The 26,324-nt window shown below is 39.2% G+C and overlaps 1 protein-coding gene across 1 annotated transcript; it reads left to right on the forward strand.

Annotated features, from left to right (window-relative positions):
• The first annotated feature begins 9,952 nt into the window (after nt 1-9,952).
• Nucleotides 9,953-25,908, forward strand: smc1b (structural maintenance of chromosomes 1B). Its single transcript, XM_088996225.1, has 25 exons — nt 9,953-10,061; nt 11,838-12,026; nt 12,155-12,267; nt 12,346-12,549; nt 13,179-13,417; nt 14,536-14,794; nt 14,876-15,016; nt 15,165-15,247; nt 16,010-16,217; nt 16,292-16,477; nt 17,852-18,043; nt 18,116-18,262; nt 19,123-19,260; nt 19,327-19,443; nt 19,541-19,647; nt 19,748-19,889; nt 20,949-21,094; nt 21,170-21,323; nt 21,516-21,614; nt 21,695-21,848; nt 22,659-22,813; nt 22,879-23,030; nt 24,111-24,180; nt 24,302-24,412; nt 25,762-25,908. The coding sequence occupies exons 1-25, from the start codon at nt 9,953-9,955 to the stop codon at nt 25,858-25,860; spliced, it is 3,714 nt and encodes a 1,237-aa protein (XP_088852351.1). The 3' UTR covers nt 25,861-25,908.
• The last annotated feature ends 416 nt before the right edge of the window (nt 25,909-26,324 follow it).

Raw genomic sequence — 26,324 nt, forward strand, 5'->3', positions numbered from 1 at the left:
TAGAAAACAAAAACAAAGCACAGATCCCGCTGCAGAATGAGGCAGCCAGTCTTCCTTAACTCCAAGAAAGCAAGCCTTTACTTCTTATCTGGCTGTCGATGGCATTTGCATGACGTTTGTGTAAGCACAAAAACACCGAAGATGCGAAAAATGTGTCATCCGTTTGCCACGTCACAAACCAGCACTGGTTTTACTCCTCTTGTATATGGAATCTACGATGAAATGGGTTGAAAAGGATTATTTCTCTCAGAATCTTTCAATAAATCTTACTATTTAAACGAAAACTTGTATATATTCCTTCTTTGGCATGTTTTTTTTTTTGTTGATTTAATTGTGACTGGATATCAGTTAACTCATTCACTGCCAAACGTGTAAAAATGTGTCCACTCCAGTGTCAGGATTTTTGTCATTTAGAACTTTATAAACATTCAATTCAGCGTTAAAAACCTTAAACAGAAAAAAGAACAGAAAAAAAGAGTTAATTCCTAAATTATATGGGTCTGGAGTTAAATGAGCTTGAAATGAGGGAGGCAAAATACGATGCAATACATACATATTGATATATACAGTGATACCTCGGTTTCATGGGGACCTGGGAACAGATTACTCTCATGATAATGGTTTCCTATGGGAAATTATTTTTTGGGATACACACTTTTCGCCTTACACACACTGTCTGGGAACCGATTAAGTTCATAAGCCAAGGTATCACTGTATTTGATCACATCGGGAACACCCAAAAAAATCCCACATAATTTAGAAATGACTTCTTTTTCTTTTATGAAAGATGAACGTCTAAGGTGTATGATGCTGCATTGAATGTTTATGTAGTCCTACAACTCAATATTCTGTGGGTCCTTCAATTCAAGTGACAATGACAATAACCCTGGCACTGGAGTGAACACATTTTTGCACGTCTGGTAATGAATGAGTTAAGCAGATGGACAAACATAAACAAATGAGAAATGAGACTTTGGTGGAGAAATATTTTTTTTTTTTTTTGGGGGGGGGGGGGTTCTGATTTTTTTTTTCCTCCTGCCACTAAATTCATTAAAAATAAACAGTAGCTGAATGCTTAACGCGCAGCTCATTCCGCACACCGCATACGCGGGCGACTTTGCTAACAAGTGACAGGGTGCTAATTACAACTTTTTAGAAAATGTATTTTTAAAATCCTGTCCCAACATTTAATGAGCTTCCGCCTAGTGGTTAGCAGCATATGATTTTTAACTCCCTTGTTCAACCCTTATTATTTTCTTATAATACTCGCCTCCTACTGGTAGCTAAGTATAGAAGCTTTAATTGGCACTCGCCACAAAGGAAACACGTGGCAGGTTAATGTTTTTAAGGAAATGCACTTTGTATCACGGTTTCATTGACTACAGTAGAAAAGGAGCAAAATAGAATAAGAGGTCCACATTATATATATAATGAGAGATTATAAATGACTTTACAAAGCGAAAGGTGATATTTCAGCAATTTAGCATTGGAAGTCGATTTTTTTTTTAACATACATTTTCCATCAGCTTTCCTTAATTCGCCTTTGTTATATGTTTTTATGGCATTTCTGAAGGTGTTTCTTGAGTTTACAGTAAAGTCATCACAGTTAGCATGGTGGTGAGTGGTGGTAGACCCAATAAAAAAAGCAGGCCGGAGGGAGGAGTAGGGTGTATTTGCCAAATTGTATTAAATAAAGTCAGCAGGAACACAATCTCAAACAACAAAGTCATCAGACAGAGAGGTCCAAAGTAGCCAACAAAACCATGAGTTTATTTATTTTTTTCTTTTTACTTTATGTTACTTCCGGGTTGAGTGAACGCTGGCGCGTGTGGCAGCCGCTGCTCACCTGCAAAAAAAATATCCTGACTGTAAGGTGTCCTTGAGAGTTTTGAAAGGCGCTTATCAATGAAATATATTATTATTATTATTATTATTATTATTATTATTATTATAAAACATGACAAGTTGAAACAAACCTGACAGGGTGAAACAAACAATGACCCGACACTGACACTTTGATGAAAGTCGCTTTTTTTACTCCACTTTCAAACCACCTTATTTACTTTCGGTAAGATTTTAACTTTGTTGTCGTCAAACGAGTTGTTGCTAGCTTTTCATAAAACAGGAAAACCCTTCACTAAATCGCCATGGTGGTGTGAGGCTTTAATTTGGATCGTACTTACAACACACTTCTGAGACCGTTACCTCATAGGCTTAGTTATGCTGATGAGGTGATACCAGAGCAAATGGGGCAATCAGGCCAGTCGTAGACCATAATCAGTGTAGCAGAGGTCTGGCACTGCCACCAGTAGGGATATATATATATATATATATATATATATATATATATATATATATATATATATATATATATATATATATATATATATATATATCACATATATCACTTTGCTGCTGTGAAATGTAAATTTCTCACTGTGAGACTAATAAAGGCATATCCAATCCAATCCACTATATATATATAATATATATATATATATAATATAATCCATATATATATATATATATATATATATATATATATATGGTCAGAGCTACCAGCAAAATGTTAGTTTGCTGACGAAGCCTCTTGGATAAGAAGCGAAATGTCCGACACCTTCAAAGAAGTACAGATGACGGCGGATGACGGTTTCCTTTTCATCGATTATTAACAGAGTTCATGCATTTTCTCTTGATCTCCAAACTGAGTATTATGAACGTGGTGAGGTTGTCATGATTTGCATCGCTCTGGTGGTGGTGGTAGACCCCAAAAAGCAGGCCGGATGGAGGATCAGGGTGTATTTGCCAAATTATATTAAATAAAGTCGACAGGAACAAAATCTCAAACAAAAAAGTCATCAGAACAGAAAGGTCCAAAATAGCAAACAAAACCAGGTCTATCTTAATATAACTCATTTAGCTGGAATACTTTCCGGTTACCTGACATCTCGCAACAACCCAAATTATTTCCACTTTAACCCCCCCGTCTCTGACTTTTGAGGCTGTGGGAATCACGCATTGCGTCTTTCTCTCCACTCGCTGCGATAGCGCCTCTTTGGGAGCCTCCAAAGCAATAAAGCCCATCTGAACAAGCTCAGCACCAATTTCACATTGCTCCATCTTTTTATTTCCCACGAGCACCAAATATGCATGCATGCATGATTGGTCGCCAATAAGCACTAATGGGCGCCGATTTGATGAGAGGCAGACCTCAGAGGGCGCCATGTGTCCTTGGACTTGGAAATGTCCCGATAAGTACAAGGCACACTCAAGATCGAAAGCAACATCTCCTGCTATTAATAGAAGCGGAGGGGGTGTCTCATCGGCTAAATATAACTCCGTTCTTTATTTTTCGTGCCTAGTTGTCTATTTTTAGTCACTCCCGGGCCTCCCTCAGATATGGCTGTCTTATTTTGGGAATGTTACATAACAACGTACTGGTTCTCAAGGCAAGTCATGCAGTCTTTTAGAATGAAATATTACATCACTATCTCACACACGAGACAAGCTGTGTTAGTATTAAAGGACAACCGACGTCACTTTTTTTATTTTTTAACTGAGACCAGAAAAACGTTTTATAGCATCTAAAATAGCCAAAACACGCAGTATGATATTTTTATTCAAATGCAAAACACCATTAAAAATGACTTCAAGGACAACCGACGTCTCCGGACAAGTTGTGTCCATAATTTGTAAAATGGCTTCAAATGACTTCTACTGGGCCTATTTTAATACGATTCCACCACATATAGCTATATTTTACATTTTAAGACTCGCTCTGAACATTCAGGAAGTCTTGTTTTTGAGTTGGTGACGAGTCCTCACGTGACGTCAGAAAAGGACCGCCTCCTGACCGTAAAAAAGACGCATTGTAGCGTCTTTCCATCATGTCAATGTATTTTGCCGTACTGTTTTTTTTTAATCCTTGTGTTACATCCAAAAGCCGCCAGCAGAGGGAGTCAAGCTCCATGGAAGGAATGTATCAGCCTGTGGAAACGGGCTGATACATTCCTCACAGCTCGGTGGCCATTTTATTGCCTCTTTTTGGGTGCGACATTCCCCCCCCGCCCGTTTGCCTCAAAATGACACGGAGTAAATTCTTTAATCGATTGCAAACATGCATGCTTTCCTCTTCAGAACTATTTGAATCATATTCATAACTGTATGTGTAACAAGAAAGCATATTATCCGAATGTGAAGCCATTGTTTTGATTCTCCAGCAATGCAAGACGTCTTGGTGTGATGTCACGAACTGGGGGCGGGACTTTCTGAAAATGCCCAATTCGCAGCTCAATTTTTTGCAGATTTTGGACACGTTAAGTCATTTTTATTGGTATTTTGCATTTGACTAAAAATATCATACTGCGTGTTTTGAGTATTTTATAAAGATGCTATAAAACGTTTTTCTGGTGTCAGTTAAAAAACAAAACAGTGACGTCGGTTGTCCTTTAAAGTGTCCAAAATCTGCAAAAAAATTGAGCTGCGAATTGGGCATTTTCAGACAGCCAGTTTGTGACGTCACGCCAGGACGTCTTGCCTTGCTCTCGAATACAAACAATGGCTTCAGATTCAGAGAAGATGCTTTCTTGTTAGTCATCCAGTTATGAATATGATTCAAATAGTTCTTCCGTATCATTTTGAGGCGTCTGGACTCCAATGTAGCTCCCAGAAAATGCACAAGATGGCGCACAAGCTCTGTTGGAAATGGGCTGATTTGTTTGCTGGAAATTTGGTCAACTAGTATCAAATAGTAGTCTTCCTGAATATCAGTGTGAGTCTTAAAATGTAAAATATAGCTATATGTGGTGGAATCTTTGTAAAATACGCTCAGTAGAAGTCATTTGAAGTGATTTTACAAATTATGAACGCCACTTGTCTAGAGGTGTCGGTTGTCCTTTAAGATTGAGACTGCTGTTAAGTTGCCTTAAAAAATAAAAAAAGCTGAGTAACTAAACTTCATTTTGTTCTTTTTAAAGTCACATTTATGCTTTATTGTGAGTTACATTCAGCAGATGCCGCAACGCCCGCTTAGCATAAAAGTGACAACCATTTTCGTCCATGCTAATGTTGTATTCTAACGGGTTACTGATGTCACAAGTTTGGCTAATTTAGCTTTGAGCTTTTCTTAATGCGTTTGTGCTTGGTGAATTTCGCCTAGCAACAAGTACTCACATGGAGGGGCTTGTCCTTATGTGCTCACATATATTGCCCCCCTCTCCTCCCCCCGTCAATCCTTCTCCATGTTGCCGAAGCTGTGGAGGCGAGCGTCTTATGTAATCATCAACGGTAGACGTCTGAAGGCGTAATAATAATAAACTCTGTGAGAATGGAGAGCACTGTCAACAAGGCTCAATGATTATTGAATATAATTACTGCTTATTTGAGCTCCAAGCGCCCAATTCAATGATAGTTTACACTTTGAAATAAAGTCGTTGTAACAAAAGTCATGTGGAAAGAAAATGTTCATTGACAGCAGAAGCGGTGGCAAGAAGCCATTATTATTTTATATTTAATACAGTTGGGGCAAATTTTAACAATTCCATTTCCTGTTCTGTGGTTTTCATCACAATTAGCAAAGCGCCTTAACATCTGGAGAAAATTAAATGAACGTGTGATGAATGAATGATTAATGGTCAAGTGAGTGTCGGGGCTTGTGAAATATTGAAGTCAATATGTAACATGATCTATATATAGTGGCGTAGTGGATCCATGTGGCCGAGTCCCCCCCCAACCCCTCCATCTTGTTCCTATAGGTGGGAGATGGGAAAAGAGGAGAAAGAAAGCCCATTACGCACACATTTTCATGGAAAGATACTTTCCACGCTGCTATTAAACTTTTACACAGCAGCAGAAACCATAAATAATTTCCATGCTGAGGACCCCCCTGCACACTTTGCATATGGTCATCAAGTGACATGTTAAAATGTATTTTCTTTAGAAAGTTAGACAGAGAGAGAATTTGCTGACAATCCAAGGAAGGATGTTTAACATGCAAACAATATTTGCGGTGGTTGACGTGGGCATAAGTAGTGATGTCCACATAAATTTTGGTGGAAATTGATTGTAAATTCATTTATTTATTTTAATTTCTTTATGTCATTTTTTCCTGCTCGCATCAAGTAACGTAAAACAACTACAATACATCTTAAAATAAAATTAATCTTAATTTATATAACGTCAGACTGTTTTGAAGAAACACACACGGATTGTTTTGTGTTGAAACAACGTTAGCTTCCTGTTATGTTATTTTTATGTATATTTTTGTTCGGGGGATTATTTAGGTTTCATTTTTATTCCGTTTATTTTCATTTCGTTTTAAAAAAGATGATACGAATGATACACGTATGAACACGGTAACTCAAAATGAATGAGTGAATACTGGGAGCTGCCATTCAAGTCAATTGCGTTGCACTGCCACCTACTGGCGTAGAGATCAAAATGCAACCACGGTTGGTGCTCAAGTGCATTAATCCGTTTTCGGACCGCTTTAGGTTTATGAGGGTCTGACCAACTAATGAAATCTAATGGAACAATTTCGACTTTACAATGACATCAATACGTACGTTTAAAAAAATATCCATGGATCCTTCACCTTGGAAAACAACAATATTGGTACATTTATTTTCCCGGAATGTCAATAATGATCGCCCAACCAAAAAGTGTCTATAACCACAATGTAAAATATTCAGGACGTCTGCCATTTTGAATCGAGGCGGCCATTTTAAGTCATGTTAACCGAGTCTCAAATAACCCAAACCAAAATTTTAATGGGGGTGGACCGTCAATATCTGAATGAATATCTGAATCACAGACTAATCTGAATTATATTTTGTCCACAAATACTCCAAATTGTCTTTCAGCTTCCTTTCCTTTGTTTCCCCCTGTTGTGCCGCTTCAAGATGTGTGTTTTTGTATTTAAGCATTTAACCAATCACATTTCAGCCGTCATTTGTCACCATGGTCAGAAATCTACCTGGACTCCTTCACAATAAGTTCTGTAGGCATTGGGGGATAAAAATCAATGTTGATGAAACTATTGCTTTAACCAATCAGATTTTGAGTTAGCAATCCAAGGACTGTTTGCGGACGCTGGAAACGTTAGAATTTTTACTATGTTTGGCTAGTCACATAATTGACTCATCAGTAGCCAATCATAGTATTACTAGCCGGTAGTCATAAGGGAAGAGCATACTGGCCAGGGCTAGCACACTGTATCTGTATCAAGCTGCATAAATAAATACATTTTTGTGTTGATTTAATAGCATTTTTGTCAACCCACAATGTATGAAGGAGGAGAAGAAATTGATTTGGTTGTAGATATACTGTAAAAGCCATTTTCAAGACGGACTTTTAAAGAATAGATGGATATCATTAAGAAAGATTGGACAGCTCCGAAGCTAGCAAAATAGCAAATAATTTTGCAATTTTATGAGGTTATCATGAATCCACACGTTCATAGTAAAAATTTCTTCAAATCACAAGTTATTTCATGGCTAACGACATCCTCTAGTGGACGTGTAGTAATAATAATAATAATACATTTCATTCATAAGCGCCTTTCAAAACTCTCAAGGTCACTTTCCAGGCACAGGATCGTTTTTTTTTCTGTGGGTGAGCAGCGGCAGCCACACGCGCCAGCATCAACCTGGAAGTAACCCAAATAGATAGCAAGCTAGCTAGCTAGCGAATAGATAGCTAATAGCTAGCGAATCGCTAGCTATACTAAAATACTAAAATACCAAAATAGTAAATCACACCAATAATGAAGGCCTAGGGTTGTCATGCATGACCCACCATTGTATTTTGATGATGTTAATGATTATTATAATAAGAATAAAACAAGAAAAATAATAATTATTATAATTCATGTTATTGCATGTTATTACTGACATATTTATTTTTGTTTCTTACTTGACTGTGCTTATAGAGTATTTAAAGATGATTATTCTCTCCATATTATTATACATCTCATTGATTAAATGATTCTAATGACAATATGCACGCATAACGTCAAGGGTGATTAAATATCAAATACTTTGGCATGCAGCGAGTGTGATGGATGTCCTTCCATGGGGCAAGTGGAACTAATAAACCTTCCAGCTCATCAAACTATTTGGAGAAGAAAATCTCTTCGCAGTTGAATACCTTTTCAATGACACCGGCTTCATAAATTGCCTCTCTCAGTTACCACCTGTTCACGAGAAGATAATTACACAAGGACTAATTACAAAAGGACTGAGCTGTAATTAGTGACAAATGGCGATGGTAGGACTCAACCTGTTTGACTTCATTATGCTTTTGATGCATGCTGGGAAAATATGAACAAGAAGATGTATCGCCTGCAGCAATTGAGTCATCTGGGTCAATGTGCCGTCACAGGATCAGATCCAATTCCTTTTGGCGCTGCAAGAGGAACAGGAGGTGAACCAAGACACGCAAGCACATACAGGGACAAGTTTCAATCACCCCGGGCAATGTACCAAGCAGAGAACGTAGCTGGCTACCCAGCTAGCTATATATTTTCGATCTATAAGCTATATAGCTATCTAGTAGTTATCTATAAGCTATCTATCTATCTAGCTAGCTATTTATTAGTTATCTTTTAGTAGCTAGCTAACTTTCTATCTATTTGAGTTATTCCGGGTTGAGTGAATGCTGGCGCATGTGGTTGCCGCTGCTCACCCACAGAAAAACTGATCTTGTGACTGTAAAGTGACCTTGAGAGTTTTTAAAGGTGCTTAGAAATTCAATGTATTATTATGTGTATATTATTATTATTGTTATTAATTCTTGATACATGCCGTATTTCAACCGGGGGTAGCTGGAGCCACAACGGCTTCACTACCACGTTGATTTTTTTCCCCATTAATATTAGCTCTCCAAGAGTCAAACGTACAATCTTCTGACATGTAGTCAGACATGTCCAGTGTCCCAATAGCTAGGATTGTACAGGCCAACATCTCTCTCCAGTGCTCGAGGGACGCTATCCCCTATCTATCATATGCAGTGGCGAGCCATGGATTTTATCGCTAGGCCTTCAGTAGTGCTACGCCTGAATCAATCCAGGCTGAAAAAAGTGTGGTGTGATTTACCAGAAGTCCACGAGAGAATACCGTTAGCCAAAAAATAACTGTCCGACCTGTCCATCTTTTCTTGAAAGGCCCATCTTGAAAATGGCTTTCACAGTAAATCTCCAACTAAATACATTTCTTCTCCTCCTTCAGCCATTGTAAGTTGACAAAACTGCTTTTAAATCAACAACATTTGCCTATGCAGCTCTCTACCGATACAGTGTGCTACCTCTGGCCAGTATGCTTTTGTCACTAGCGGCTTGTTATAAGAGCACTTTTCGCAAACTATGATTGGGTAGTTACTAGCCAATCATAGTTTGTGAAAATGTGAATGTTTGGAGCAATATTTTGATTGACACATTTGATACTCGAGGGACCGCAGAACTGATTGTGAAGGCGTCCAGGTAGATTTCGGACCGTGGTAACAAATGATGGCTGAAATGTGATTAAATAAGAAATCACACATCTGGAATCATCGCAACAGGGGAAAAGTAATGAAAGGAAGCTGAAATACAAATTGGAATTATTTAACAATAATTTATGGACAAAATCTAATTAACATCAGTCTGTGATTCAAATATTTTTAGGCCAGCAGAGAAGGCTTTGCGAGCCTAGACGGTCCACCTCATATCATGTTATGATTTATTACTAATAGATCATTTGTATTTCCCTTTCAAGACCCTTTCCTTTCAGTCCAATAAATTTAAATTCTAACTTTGTACCGTACAGTACACATTAATCTGTCATTTCTTTTTAAACCTTCCAAGACCTTTCGCGCCAGTCCAACAATGTTTTTTTCATAATCCTGAAATTGAACTCGCTCGTCGCTCGAAAAGTTCATTTTTTGTGTCATATTTTCGAACGTCCATTCGTCTAAAGTCATGGGATATTTCTACCAAGTCGTGGTTGAAAACTTCAAGACATGGCGAGGGAGACAAATTATCGGTCCATTCATGGATTTTAACTGTATTATTGGCTCCAATGGCTCAGGTAACCCCCACCTTCTTCTGTCCTTTTTGAAACCCATTACGTTGTGAGAAAGGCGAGCTACCTCGTGTTCAAACCTAGCTGCTAATATAAAATCTTACGCCTGTGCACTCATTTTAACCACGATTGTGTCTCTAGAATATGAAAACTGTATTATCAACTCAGAAGATGTTAAAAGCTACGTTTTCTTCTAGCTGTTTTACATATCTTGTGATTGAAAAAAAAAACATTTTCAACCTTGCTTATGTTCAAATTCGCTCTCACGCCATTTTTATGTCTCTTATTGTATATCGCCTGAAGTACCACCACAAACGTGAATAAAAGCATTCTTGTTGTTTTTAATTAGTGGTTAATTACATATGCTATAAACGTGATAAAATAGAAATCCCCCACACTCACCCACTTTTTATGAACGGCGTTTCGATGTTAAAGGGTTTAGGGATTGTTGATTTTTTTTTTAGGTTTCAAAAATCGGGCAAAAAAGTCTGGAACTTTCTGTCCGGTCTTGAGTACTCTTCGGAATGAGAGTAAAAAACCATTTTGAGTCGCGATAAGGAAACGAAAACGAAAGTCATCGATCTATCTGGACGAATCACCTGTGTGATAAAAATACGAGTATACCTCAATAGTATGTATAAAGTGAGTGACTAAAAGTCCCTTTGGAAGTTCTAAATTTGTGGTTTTGAAGTAGTTCGTTATTAGTACAATCCCCACCCTCAAGTTGTACATAGCTGATCTTCGCAGCATGATGCATTTTAATAAAATAATTCTGTGTTTCTGGATGAAAACAAGAATAAAAAGTTAGGCTTGATAAGAAATGCATAGCTCAAAGGTTGAGAGAGAATTCGTTGTAAATGACAGTATTTTTGTGTTGCAATGGGTTCGTTCATGCGTTTATTTTGCATGGAAAAAAGTATTTAAGCAATTGTACTGTATGAAGCAAGCGACTTTCTATGATCTCATCACTGGGAGTTGTTGTCTCTTTTTGCCTTAAAGTTCCCTAGATCTTGAGCTGTCAATCAATATCATAAATGTGAAATGTTTCCAGGTAGAAAAAGTAACAAAATATTTCCAGGACTTTGAAGTTCTGTTTGTGATGTAATGTAGTAAAAGAGATGCCCATTTCATGGTAAGATCGGAGCATTGTCATCAAATGGTGAGTATCATTTTGCTTTTTTAAATGTTACTGTGCCGATGACCATTTTGTATTTGGCAGCCTTTTACTGAGCATCTTCATCTTTATTAAGTTCATAGAGTTGCTTGTTCTGTAGCCACAAGGGGATATAAGCCAGTGTCTTCTTGTGCCGGTCCCAAGTCCAGATAAATACATAGGGTTGTGTAAGGAAGGGCACCCGACGTAAAAGCTTGGCCAAAACTAACAAAACCTCTTTAAGACGGTGGATACTGATTTAGCTGTGGCGACCCCTTGAAGGGAAAAAGCCAAAAGAAAAGAAGAAGAATTCAGTGTTTCTGGAATAACTGGGGGCGGCCCGGTAGTCGAGTGGTTAAGCCGTGAGTTCAAATCCCGCATTGGCCTCCCCGTGTGGAGCATGCATGTTCTCTGGATCCTCCGATTTCCTACCACATTCAAAAAAAGCATACTGGTTGATCATTCTAAATTGTGCTTTGGTGTGAGAGTGGATGGTTGTTTGTCACTGTGTTCTCAGCATTTGGCTGGAAACCAATTCAGGTTATCCCCGTCTTTGTGCCCGGAGATGACTGGCTCCATGAATGAATGGGATAAGTGGTTTGTAACAACCGCGCTCTTCTCAAAACCAGGGAAGTCCAACCTGATGGACGCCATATGCTTTGCAATGGGGGAGCGAGCCAGCTCCCTGCGGGTGAAACACCTCAGTGACTTGATCCATGGAGCTCACGTCGGGCAGCCAGTGTCAGGCAGAACCTGCGTCACCATGGTCTTCCATCCCGACGAGGAACAAGAGATCATCTTTTCTCGTGTTTATTCTGGTTAGCATGTTTTCACTTTTAAATTGGCTAAAGTATTTGGACTGACAGGAAATTCAAGTATTGGAAAATGTAGCTTAACCTTGGGAATTTCCTTCTATGATTATTTTTATTTGTGACTATTTTCTCAGGTGACTCTTCAGAGTATCTTTTCAATAGCAACCGAGTTACGCTCCACCAGTACACAGAGGAGCTTGCCAAAATCGGCATCATCACTAAAGCTCAAAACTGCCTCGTGTTCCAGGTAGGAGTTCTGGATATTATTATATTATTATGTTAAGGCTGAGTTTCCATATCATATTGTTACCGCGTTGTTCATCAGGGAGCAGTGGAGTCCATCGCTTTGAAGAACCCCACGGAGCGTGCAAAGCTTTTCGAGCTGATCAGTCAATCCAAAGAGTTTGCGGCTCGGTATAACCAGACGAAGGAGGCCATGCTGAAGGCCAAAGAGGACACCAATTTTCAGTTCAACAAGAAGAAATTGGCAGCTGTTGAGATAAAGCAGCTATCTAATAATAAATTAGAGGTGAACAAGGGTTACTTCTAACCCTTTCAGGGACTACATTTACTACAGTGGAAATCGTATCATGTTATTGGTTTACAGAGTGCATAAAGGGGTTAAATGTCTACAAAATGGAAATTGAGTAAACTTAATTCTTTTCAAATGTTGACCCTTAAAAAAACCGCAAATGACATGAAATTGGTAGTTGTGACATACCAAACATAGTTTTGCTACCCAATAATCCGTTGTGTTGCTTCAATGATTGACGTGAGATATATCAAGTGTTTTTATATCACGGTTTTCACAAAGAGGACACCCCAAAGTGCTTTACATAGTTAAAATAGAGAATCAAACACTGTACAAGCTGTATGTGAAAGAACAATCAAGTCCCAGTCTGCCTAAAAAAGGGTGGATGCATTACAGCTGTAAATGCTCTGAAAAAAAACGAGTGGTAATTATCGACAGAAAATGCAACTGCCCACCATTTTGGGTCAACGAACTGCAAAGGCCTATCCCACTAAAGTTTGACATTTTTTGAGAGGCATAATAAGGAAAAGGAACACAACAGTCCTTGTTGACCTAACACGACAAAAAAAATACAACTTGAAGTTTCTATCAGTGGTGATGGAACCATTTATTTTTTCTTGTAACAGGCTGTAAAATACCAGCACCTGCTGGATGATATTCAACACAAGCGTGTGCAGCTGAGCATGACTGAGCTCTATTATAACGAGATGGCCATCAAGAGCAGCAGCGACACTCTAGGTGTCAAGCAGAACGCTGTGGACGTTCAGAACGCTTCTTTGCGGGACCATGAGAAGACGTTGAAAACCCTCAAGAAAGAGCATGGACGCCTCTTCAGGGAGCAGCAGCAGATGGAGAAAGAGATACGGTATTTAGTGTTTGGATTTTGGGTATTTTTAGTTGCTTTTGTCACACTTAGTAAATACAGGAAACATCCGACTTACGACCGGGTTCTGTTCCAAGAAAACGGTCATAAGTCAAACGGTCGTAAATCGAAATCCATTAAAAATGGCCGACACAAGGTTTGGATTGGATTGGATTTGCCTTTATTAGTCTCACAGTGGAGAAATTTACATTTCACAGCAGTTTATACAACAGGTTAGTATAGGATGTCAATCTGTTGTTTTTAAGCACCTTTTTCTATTGAATGCCATTATATACCAAATTGTTTACAGTTCATTCATAATTTGATAACTTTTAGTGTCATTTTTATCATTTTATATTTTGTATTATCGATTTTTATTACTGCATAACTGTACCTGTAATGTATACCAAACTGTTTACTGTACAGTTTATTTATAAATGTTAGTTTCGTTGTTATAATTTTTTATTTCATATACTATCGATGTTTATACCAAACTGTTTACTGTACTGTATAACTGTATTCATTTTAGTGTTGTTTTTACCTGTAATATATAAATTTTTATTCCTGTAAACTGTTTACATTACAGTTTATTTATACATTTTATACTTACCTTTCAGTCTCGGTGCACACTCGTTCTGCTGACCCAAATAAGCACGGCTTCCCACGCATGTGCGCTGTTGAAAAATTGCTCTCCCTGCTAACGGAGAAGCCAGAAGAGGTCGCCTGACATACATGCTCAGATTCAGGTGGACTCCAAAGTAAAAAAGCAGTGTCCCGTACTACAGGAGATGTTGCAGAGATGCTATCTTACTACTAACTACTGTACTGAGTGTAGTCACGCAGTAGATTGCTGTGCGAGAGTCAGATTCTGGCTGGCCAAAATTGTAGTATGCATTGCCGGTTGCTGACGGGTTGCGGTGCCAGGTGTAGAATTTAAAAAAGGGTCTGGCGGTTGTGGTCATAAGTACGGGTGGTCGTAAGTCGCGCCGGTCGTAAATTGGATGTTACCTGTATATCAAAGTATTTATGAGCCCCATGTGACAGAGGATTTGTCTGTGAGTACATCCCTCGTTGTCTGTATTAACCGAGAGTGACTATGATCTATTGAATGTCGTGTCTAGCATCCAGGAGCATGTCCTGTCCCAGTCTCGTTCTCACTACATCAAAGCCAAAATGAATACCTCCCATCACCACAAAAAGAGAGACGAGCTTCAAGCGTTTCTGAAAAAGTGCCAAAAAGCTTTAACCCGGACAGAGCAGGAGCTTGCTGAAGCCCAGCGGGAAAAAGAGGAGGTGGAGAAGACCCGCGAGGTCTATGAAAAACAATTTCGGGAGCAGAAAATGTCTCAGGGCAGGGACGTTGAACTGGACGAGAGCCAGGTGAGTGTCTTCAAAGAAATTTTGGTATTTTAAATGCAGAATTAATTTATTCTTAGTTTTCTTGGCGAACTTGCCCGACAGCGAGAGCGCTACAAAGAACTGAAGACGCTGTCCAGGAAGCAGAGTGCTGTGTTGAGTCATGAAGCAGAGAAGATGCAGATGGATATCAAGGCACACCATGATCAGATGGAGTTTGAGCAGCGCAAACGGAAGGAAGTGGAGGTAAAGGCACAGTGGAAACTAAATGTCCACTATATCAGCAAGCTCACATCTAATTCATGTGAAATTGAAAGTGAAATCTCACATTTTTGGGGTTGAAATGGTGAAGTTGCAAAGTCCGCATGTGGTGACACTGACTCCTCTGCTGTAGGTTGGAATCAAGTACAACAAGACGCAGTTGGATGATTTAAATCAGAGAGCAGAGAAGCTTGAGCAGTACATCAAGGCTTGCAAGTATGTCATGAGGCACTTTCCTTCTACCACGTAATAACGTGTCTAAAAGTTGGAAGCGGTCTGCGCTTCCTTCCTTTAGACGTTTTATCTTTTTTTGCACTTAACTCATTTACTGCCACACTATGTACAAAAATGTGTCCACTCCGGTGCAAAGGTTTTTGTCATGTTCACTCAAATTGCAAGACCCACAGAATATTGAGTTTTAGGACGACATAAACATTCAACTCAGTGTAAGAAACCTTCGACTCTTTTCTTTGATCAGAAAAAAAGAGTTAATTCCAAAGTTACATGGCTCTGAAGATAACGTTAAAAATTGAAATTAATTTTCCATTTGCCGATTTTGCTTCGAATGAACACATAACGTAAATTTCATTCTCGTCGCTTTTTTTCCACAAACTACTGATAATTCCTTCGTTACAACAAACTGTGGGAATTGAACTGCTGCTGCGACCTTGCTTTTGAGCAAAATGGACAGCGGGATTTCACTATGGGGCCTAGCAACGTAACTGATCGATTACTACTTTGTTGTGCTTCCCAATGCACAGCGCCGTCCTGAGCACACGGTCTGAAAACATTCATGGTAAACAGAAGCCAATCTCGCTGTCTGTGGAGGCTAAAATTGTCTCACTCTTTTGAAAAGGTAGATAACAATGAGGAATACAATTCATTATTTATTATATATTATACTTATATTGACGGGGCTTCGCTGTTATTATATTAAGACTTATTGTTGACACTATGTCCCTGTGTGTTTGTTTTTAGGTCATCACTTGACGACCTCTGTCACCAGGAGGAGAGCTTGCAGGCAGAGTTGCAACGTGGCAGAGAGCGTACTGCCCAAGTGAAAGAGGAACATAGCCAGGTACTGGAGCAACTGAGGGACGCCCGCTTGGACAGCCAGGAGAGCAAACGGCAGCAACAACGCAAAGAGACCCTGGAAAAGATGCACAGGCTCTTCCCTGACACGGTGGTAAGAAATCTCATCATGATGATGATATGAACTGAAAGCAAACCAGGACAAATCTGTCACGTTTCTTGTCCCAGTACGGCCGGCTATGTGATTTGTGCAGCCCCATCCACAAAAGGTATCAGCTTGCGGTCACCAAAGTGTGCGGTCGCTTCTTGAAGGCCATTGTGGTATCGACACAGATTGTGGCTCAGGCCTGCATCAAATTCCTCAAGGAGCAGCGGGCCGAGCCTGAGATCTTTCTGCCCATCGACTATTTGGAAGTAAGTGCTTCAATAGGACTTCTGAGCCAGGTGAATTTGTCCTTCCACCAGGTTATTTGGGGTAATGGAAAATAAATCTGTCAATTTTGTTGATTTGCTGATCTTGGATTAGAGTTTATCTATCATAGTTTTCCTGCTGAACCTAAAAATAATAATGTCATCTGTAATATGAATTGCATACCGTACAAGGGTTTTGCATTTTCTGACCTGCAGCCGTGAACTTCCTCCACCCTGCTTATTTTATGAGGCCAAAATCATAGGATGAAACGTAAAAGTTTTTTATACCCATTTTCACAGAAGTCAGATGCTCTTTGTTGAAATGATATTTGCAAAATGCACAAAAAACATTTGCGGGTAAAAGGAACATTTAGGAAATATGTGTATTGTCTATCCTTTGTGTTAGGGTCATTGTTAGTGAAGCAGGAATCAAAAGTAAAAACAAAAATATTCTTTAATCTTTGGGAAGGCACAAAATGTAAGAGAAAAGAGAGGGAGGGGCTGTTTGGGAGAGCTTTTTATAAAGACGAACAGGATGAGACATCATGACAGGAAGTCTGAGAAAATAAAACGATGTGTAAGGAATATGTCTGTGTAAGCTCTCAGTCGTACGGGAGTGGTCCATCGATGAAAAAGTTTCTTCAGCCGTCATCTGTACTTCTTTGAAGGCGTCGGACGTTTTGCTTCTTATCCAAGAAGCTTCGTAAGCAAACTAAAGTCTTACTGGTAGTTTAGGCCCTATATATATATATATCCCTACTGTAAAGAAGTAATCAGTGGAGGTGCAGGGAGTGGTCCTCTACTCCCCCCAACCTGAGAGCAGGGACCAATCATAGCAGCGTCCGGCACCGTCACGTCTGGACAATGGGGATATATATATATATATATATATATATATATATATATATATATATATATATATATATATATATATATATATATATATATATATATATATATATATAGGGCTGAAACTACCAGTAAGAGACTTTAGTTCGCTGACGAAGCACCTTGGATAAGAAGCGAAACGTCCGACACCTTCACAGAAGTACAGATGACGGCTGAAGAAACCTTTTCATCGATGTGTAAGGAAATAGAAAAGATGTTAAAAATGTGTTCATATAGCGAATTACCCTAACACCCCAACACCAACAGTTTCTGCTGGTGTAACTACAGTTTAAGATGACACCCTCTGAGAGCAACAACAGGTGGATAACAATCACAATATCAGCTGCTTTCGAGTCAGATTCAGCCTGAACATTTATGCTGAGGGCACCACTTGAAAATTTTATTTGCAGGAAAAAAACTGGCTTCTTAAAGCATGACTTATTTGAGCAACTGCATGCGGCGTTATTCACCATCAACTCACATTTTCAGGTGAGTCCCTTGAATGAACGATTGCGGGAGATACCAGGCGCCAAGCTGGTGGTGGATGTTGTGCTCATCCCCATGTCCATAAATGCGCCACAACTGAAGAGAGTGGTGCAGTTTGTGTGTGGCAACACACTGGTGTGTGAAACAATTCAAGAGGCCAAGAGGATTGCCTTTGATGGGGAGCGCCGCCTGAAGGTAAACGCCTTGTTCAAATGGGTGCAGGAAATGCACACCTTGTTTTTTTTCATCTTAAATTTGGTGCCTTAGACCGTATCTCTGGACGGGACCCTGTTTTCAAAGTCTGGTATGATCTCCGGAGGCTCCAGTGAACTGCGCACCAAAGCTCACTGCTGGAATGATAAGGATGTCGTTAGGCTGAAGACCAAAAAAGACCAGCTGTCTGATGAGCTCCGGGTAAGTGAACATACAAAATGTGTTGTATGTGTCCACTCGAGTGCCAGGGTTTTTGTCATTATCACTCAAATCGTAGGACCCACACAATAGTGAATTTTAGGACTACATAAAAATTCAATACAGTGTCCCTCACTGCCATTATCGAAAAATATTTGGGAATTGAAAATGTTTTTTCTTGCTGGGAGGGGTAGTGCCAACAAACCGCTGGTCATACATCTGGCAATGGTTCGGGATTGAAAAGTGTGACGTGGAGCGCCATTCCCAAAATTTTTTTGCGTTTTTCTTGTGGGGGTGCCGATAAAGCGCTGGTCAGACTTCTGGTGATGTTTTTTCCCTTCAATGATGAGGCAGCATTTGCCTTTTGTCCATGTTAGCGCTTTGTTACAGCTACAGCTGTTGTTAAAGCGCTATATAAATTAATATGTATGTATTGTATTGTATTTTGTACAACCACCCCAATTTCAAGATCAGATAACTCTAGACCGATATAACTTAGGAATTAACTATTTTTTTCTGATCAAAGAAAATAGTCGAAGGTTTCTTACACTGAGTTGAATGTTCATGTAGTCCTAAAACTCAATATTCTGTGGGTCCTGCAATTTGAGTGAAAATGACAAAAACCCTGACACATTTTTGCATGTCTGGCAGTGAATGAGTTAGTCAGTTTGCTTTTTTCTGTTTTATGAGTGCCCAATGATGCATATTGTTCAATGCTAACTAATATTAATTTCCTTGCTGAATAATTTGTGGACCCCCAGGCTACAGCTTCAGATCTCCTCAGGTCCAAGGATTCTAGTTTGAGAACCACTGATGGAAACAATAATGTTTGTTGTGTTGTTGCGTCGTCTATTGTGTTGTAGGAACTAATGAGACTCGCGCGGAAGGAGTCAGACCTAAAACAGATTATTGCACAGGCTAAAGGTGCACAGACCCGCCTGAAGTATTCCAAATATGACCTGGATAACCTTGTGAAGAAAAGCATCCCAAGATGCCTCGAGGTAAGACCAGCACCTTGATTTCCATTAGGTTCCCATTCATTGTAATTTCCCACCAATTGATTCCAGGACATTTCCCGTTTGGAGAGTGAACTAGCAAACTTAGATGTCCAGTTCCAAATGCAGCTGGAAAGTGCGCAGGCAAAGGAAGCTGCTTTTAATAACCTTAAAAGCAAGATCGAACAGGTACTGTACATTCAATGAATAATGAATCAAAAATTCATTATCTTACAGTTCAAGACATCTAATTGATTTTTCTTTTTGTGTTATACTGTTTATTTAGACAGAGACAATGGTGTTTTCTGACTTCTGCGCTGAGATCGGTGTGGACAACATCAGAATGTTTGAGCAGGAGAATCTCAAGTATGAGGAGGAGCATGACAGGAAGTGGTATGAATAATATAAGTCTTTTTTTCTTACTTCTGCTGTCGTTTTTTTTTGTGTCAAGTGACCTCAGTTAGAATTCGCAATGTGCTGTAAATACTTTCAGTTTGCAGTTTGAGAACCAGTGCAATCGTTTGAGAGCCAAGCTAGAGTATGAACAAAGTCAACTTGAGAAGCACAAGATGAAGCTCAGCGCAACACAGTCCTCCATCGACCAGGAAGAAAGCAACATGGCCAAGAAGAGAAAAGTTAGCATGGATGCACCGTCGTTAGTTAATACAGTGATCCCTCAGCTTACGAACTTAATTGGTTCCCTGAAAGCGTGTGTAAGGCGAAAAGTTCGTCTGCCAAACATCTATTTCCCATAAGAAACCATTAAAAATGAGAATAATCCATTTCCAGGTCCCCATAAAACATAATTTTCTACTAAATAAGCCTTAAAACAACACAAAATATACATTTTTCATGTATAATAAATGTGCTATTGTATTGTAATTAAAGAAATAAATGGTACTGTATAATAATAAAGTTGTTTTATTTAGCTTTGTGATGGTCGTTGATGTAGTTGCCTCTTGATGATATCCGAGTGAAATTGCTGTACTTTTTCAGCGATAATACCCTCACTCACAATGTCCCCTGCGAGCTGCTTTTCGTTAATCCAAATAAACAGAAGTTTTTCAACCTCTTCTATTGCCTGAGACCGTTGCTTAGACCACACAGAAACACCCTTAGCCACACGTAGCAATGGTCGACTTAGCGTACTGGAACTGGGACGCTAAGTCACACAAACGCACTCGTGTGTGTTTTTCGATGATCTCCTTCTTCTCCTCGACCATAATTTTCTTTTGTGTCCTCTTTGGTTTAACACTAGCTTGTGATGGGGTCTTTTTCAGTCCCATAATAGCAAAAGTATCTTGAAGTCATTTTTGATAACAAACCACGTATGGGCTCAGGGAAAGGGGCGATGAAAACTAATCCGCCAGCCACTGTGGCGCTCCGTGTGGTTTGCCGAAAACTAGTTAGTATACCAAAATTATATTCTTGAGAATTTAATGTTCGTAAAGCGAAAGGTTCGTAAACTAAAGAGCGTTCGTAAGCTGAGGTATCACCATATTTGCAACTTTGAGACTTTTCTGTGATCATGAAATCAAATCAGTCATTTCATTATTATCAAATAGCAAAGTGATGATGCAACACAACATATTTTCAGAATAACCAAGGTCTGGTGAATTAAATAAATGTGTTACTGTTGCTTTTGTGTTGTCGATGGAGATGTTTTCAGCTTCATATTCTGGCTCACCTTTTAGGAGGAGGAAAAGCTTTTGGTGGCTGTTGAAAAAAATGACAACAAACTGCAGGAGCTGAAGAGCCAGCTACTGGCGAACAAGAGGCAGGTAGCCTCTGCCAAAAATGAGCTGGATGAGAAAATCCTTCTGATCGAAGAGATTAACAAGTAAGACAAATCACAGGTCCTTTTCTGACGCATCAAGTATACGCTGTGTGAAATCCATTTGTTGTTTTCTCTTAGACACTTGGTGAAACTTCAGCGGGAGGTCATGAGTGCCAAGAGCATCATGGAGCAGAAACGTTTAGTCCGACACAACATGCTATTGGCCTGCAAGATCGAGGGCCTGCCAATCAATTTGCTGTCAGGTGACCTGAATGAAATCAGTCAAATCGAGGTAAAAATACATCTCAACTTCAACCTTTCCAATCCAATTCTTTGTGTGTGTGTCACTGGTGCTGATTACATTGTGTGTAGACAGATATTATGTAACGTGTGCGCATTAATTTATTAATAGAGTCGTATAGTATAGACATTTATATGGCAGGTTAATTGACCAAACAAAATAAATATGTTTGGTTCTCTCCAGGTAGAGGAAGGATCTCAAAGTCCTTCGACCACGATGCACATCTTTGAGAGGGAGGCCCGGCTTGTGATTGATTACTCTTGCCTGGAAGCTGAAAACAGGGTGACATTACATTACTCATTCATCAATACATTTAGTATAAAGACCGGCATGCTGTGTTAACATTGTGTGTGTGTTTGCAGAATGTGCCTGCTGACGCGTGCGACAACTATATTGAGGGGTTGAAGGAATCCCTTCATGCTTTGGAGGAACAGCTAAAACGCACAGCCACGCCCAACTTGAAAGCTGGGGAAAAATTGAGGGAAGCCAAGGGCGGGCTACAAGAATTGACAGATGGTACTTTTGGGATTTTCCTATATAAATATGTCTTAGTTTTGTCATAAAACTGTCTTAACTCATTCGCCCGAATCTGTATGGGTTTTATTTTTTAATTTTGTAAAAAAAAAATTGCGAGGGTCGCCGATAAATCGCTGGTCAGACCTCTGAACAATGTTTTTCCCTTCTACGAGGGGGCAGCATTTGCCTTTTGTCCATGTTAGCGCTTTGTTACAGCTTCAGCTGTTGTTAAAGAACTATAAATTAGCATGTGTGTATTGTATTGTATTTTGTGCAGCTGCCCCCATTTCAAGCTCAGATAACTCCAAAGCCATATAACTGAGGAATTAACTATTTTTTTCTGATGAAAGAAGAGAGTCTAAGGTTTATGTCGCTGAATTGAATGTTTAAGTAGTCCTAAAACTCAATATTGTGTGGGTCCTGCAATTTGAGTGAAAATGACAAAAACCCTGGCACTGGAGTGTGCACATTTTTGCACATCTTCTGGTAGGAATGAGTTTATTGACTTGACTACACATGGCTGTGTCCCACTACAGAATTTAATGTTGTGTATTCCTGTTCTGCAGTAGCAGTGGCTGGGGTTGAGTGTCTTAATTTCACCCACGCACCCGAACCCCTCCTACTACGATATTAAAACAGTAATACATTCATTGCTGCCTGCTTTGACCAGAATCAGAATCAGAAAACCATTATTTGTCCCACAATTGGGAAATTTAAACACATTTCAGCTTACTACAACATACGTATTTGCAACATACGTAACCATAATGATCACCAATGGTAAAACTGACTTTTCTGCCTTTGATTCAGCCTTCAATGCCAGCACAATTGCAACCATGAAGTGCCAACAAGAGTTTGAACATGTAAAAGCTAAGCGCTTCCGTCTCTTCAGCCAGTGCTTCAATCACGTATCTGCTGTCATTGATGGCATCTACAAAAGAATGTGCTGCAACCAGAGCGCCCAGGTGAGAAGACAACTTCAAATCGAGACGCTGTCAAATGGTGACATAAGTTTTGAAATGTGCTTCAGGCCACTCTGTCTGCTGAAAACCCTGAAGAACCATATCTTGGTGGCATTAACTACAGCTGTGTGGCTCCCGGGAAGCGCTTCATGTCCATTGAAAATCTATCAGGCGGGGAGAAGGCCATTGCTTCTCTGGCTTTGGTGTTTGCCATCTACAGGTAGGATCATGGACGAAAATGGTAAAGTGAAGTCACAGCCAGACGCAGTTAACGGGAGTGGGCTAAGTAACACGTATGGTCTGCTACATTTTTTTTTCAAATGTGGCAGACAACCTTTTTTGACTGAAGAGCAAGTTTCCAAGCCAACGAACCATCACGATTGACCGTGCATTAATACATTCAATAAATTGTTGCATGTTTTTATCAGATAAATTTAAATTTGTGTATTCATTGTTAGTGTTTTTATTCATTTATATAATATATTACCGTATTTAAATTACAGTAAAGTCTCGTTATATCGATATTGGATATATCGATAGTCCCGGTTATATCGATACTATTTCTATGCACGCATGGAGAAAAATACATGCAAACAGGGTCGGATATATCGATAGTCCCGGTTATATCGATATTTTTTCGGACTCCCTTGAATATCGATATAACGAGACTTTACTGTATTTATGTAAATAAAATAACCCAAATAACACATTTTGTAACAAATTATTTTAACATTTCATTAAACTCTTAACAATTTAAAAAAGAACAATAATTTTGATTATATTTTTCACAACTGCATTTTGACTTGACCTGACCCATCTCTCTTTTAACTCATTCACTGCCAGACGATGTGCAAAAATGTGTCCACTCCAGTGCCAGGGTTTTTGTCATTTTCACTCAAATTGCAGGATCCTCAGAATATTGAGTTTTAGGACTACGTAAACATTCAATGAAGCGTAAGAAACCTTAGACTCTCGTCTCTTATCAGAAAAAGAGTTAATTCCTAGGTTATATGGGTATGGAGTTATCTGACCTTGAAATGGGGGCCTGTACAAAAGTCAAATGCTTGCCGCTGACCAGAAGTATGACCCCTGCAAGAAAAATCGGGACCCCCTGCAAGAAAAAAAATCAAAGCCCAAACAAATTTGGGAATGGCGCTCCATGATTTTCAAATACCGAAAAAATTCGGGAATGACGGTGAATGAGTTAAAATCACGTGCGCTCTTTAGGTTAAAAAATTTGCCGACCCTTGTTTAAAATAAGACTTCATGAAGGGGGGAAAATCTGCTTCTGTCTCCTTAGTTACTGTCCTGCTCCCTTTTTGATTTTGGACGAGGTGGATGCTGCCCTTGACAACTCCAACATTGGGAAGGTAAGATTCTAACATCCAAAAGAATTTTACTCCCAAATGAAGGCATAACTTTATATATATTTTTTGATGTAGTAGCCAAAATCTACTCGTAAAACATGTGACGTTCATTTTCTTCTTCCAGGTGACTAAGTTCCTGCGGGAGGAATCCAGAAAGAATATGCAAATCATCGCCATCTCCCTGAAAGATGATTTTTTCTCCAAGTCTGACACCCTGTTGGGCGTTTACCCGAAAGTAAGAATGTGATGTTAAACAAGGAATTGGCTAATTTGTGCCTTAGAGCCTCATTAATGGAGCGATAGGCCTCGTTAATTGCAGAAGAGATGTCAAAAAAAGGTTGTGTAAACATAAAATCTGAAAAGTACTTTTAAGATTAGTTATACATTGTTTAAATGACAACCGACGTCACTTTTTTGTTTTTTAACTGACACCAGAAAAACGTTTTATAGCATCTAAAATACTCAAAACACGCAGTATATTTTTAGTTAAATGCAAAACACCAATAAAAATGACTTAAAGTGTCCAAAATCTGCAAAAAATTGAGCTGCGAATTGGGCATTTTCAGAAAGTCCCGCCCCCAGTTCGTGACGTCACACCAAGACGTCTTGCATTGCTAGTGAATCAAAACAATGGCTTCAGATTCGGAGAATATGCTTTCTTGTTACACATCCAGTGATGAATATGATTCAAATAGTTCTGAAGAGGAAACCATGCATGTTTGCAATCGATTAAAACATTTATTTGTGCCATTTTGAGGCAACATTGGGGCAAAATCTCTCACCCAAAAAAAAGAGGCACAAAATGGCGACCTCCTGTGGCCACCTCCGTTTCCACAGGCTGATAAATTCCTTATATGGCGCTTGGATGCCCTCTTCTGGCCTTCTGGCGGCTTTTGGGTGCAACACGAGGTCCCCAGACCAAACAAGTACAGCAAAATACATTGACATGATGGAATTTCCTGTTTGGGCGGCAGTTGGCAGAAAGCGCAATTTTGATCGGATGATACTGACCTATGGCGTTGATGTCGAAATTGGTAAACGCCCCCTGTTAAATAAGCCTGATGAGTAAAAAATGGAGAGAAAATGTTCTGCCGTGATTCTAATTTGCAATGTAACAATACCATGAATGAAACAGTTGAATATCAGTGTCACTTTGACAAGCCCCATGCTAATCTTAGCATCATTATACTTCTGTGAGGGACAGCAAAAAGCAAGCGTGCAAGCTAATGAGCAGTGTGCAGACTAGCTAGCAGTAGATTCGCCAATGGACCCGGCAAGTTGACTTTCATTCCGATCATTAGGCTGGATTATTTTGTTAAATCATGCGGAATGGAAACTATTCTTATTAATGGTGAGTATTATCACAGTTATTTTAAATAATATATTCTCATACTTTGTTGAAATCACAAAATAATTTTGGAAAATTGCTATTTTTAATAGTTGACCAAATATACAATTGAGTTGATTACAAAAAATCTTTATACGTTCAAAAAAACGGCACCACATTTTTATATTTATTACATGAACTCTAGATGCATTGCATTAAATATGTTTTTTTTATTTATGGTGTTTTTTTTCCCACAGTTTGATGGCTGTATGTTTAGTCAAATCCTGACCTTGGACCTGCGTCCTTTCCCTATTCTGGAGGAAGACGAGACCTATGGGGAAAAGGGCCAGAGATAACATCTTGGAAAGTTGCTCTTGCATCCCATCCATTGTTTCATTGAAGTATTTTTTTGCCGAAAAATAATGAGTTACTCCTCTGTTCGATTTCCTTGAAAGTTTGGCGTTTGACTGTCCTTGTTTTTAGAAACAGAAGCGTTGGATGCTGCAAATTTGTTCTCTATGAAATGTTAATACGCTCACAGCTTTCGGGTGTTTTATTGATTTGGTGTTACTTGAGCTATTGGTCATTTCAGAATTTACCTGTTGAAGAAAATGGCCCGTTTCTAATGTGTGTTTTAGCTTCAGTTGGCCTCACGGGGGCGTAAGCGGCCTTTTCTCCCGGTTGACCACTTTATACAAAAATAAAATCTTTCTAACGTTGTGCAGTTCGTACCTAATGTTAATTATTATGTTTCTGTTCTTTCACGGTCAATAAATAATTTGTTTAAACACATTTTTTTTACATGTAGTCAATTTTCCGC

This window comes from Hippocampus bargibanti, linkage group LG05 (genome assembly GCF_051943395.1).
Source record: "Hippocampus bargibanti isolate YZ-2025 linkage group LG05, ASM5194339v1, whole genome shotgun sequence".
In the NCBI taxonomy this organism is placed as follows: Eukaryota; Metazoa; Chordata; class Actinopteri; order Syngnathiformes; family Syngnathidae; genus Hippocampus; species Hippocampus bargibanti.

Coding starts and splice junctions, on each gene's coding strand:
- smc1b (XM_088996225.1), top strand. CDS start 9,953: ATGGGATATTTCTACCAAGTCGTGGTTGAAAACTTCAAGACATGGCGA. Junction 18,263..19,122: donor AGCTGTCTGATGAGCTCCGG/GTAAGTGAACAT, acceptor ATTGTGTTGTAG/GAACTAATGAGACTCGCGCG. Junction 21,615..21,694: donor GCCTGGAAGCTGAAAACAGG/GTGACATTACAT, acceptor GTGTGTTTGCAG/AATGTGCCTGCTGACGCGTG.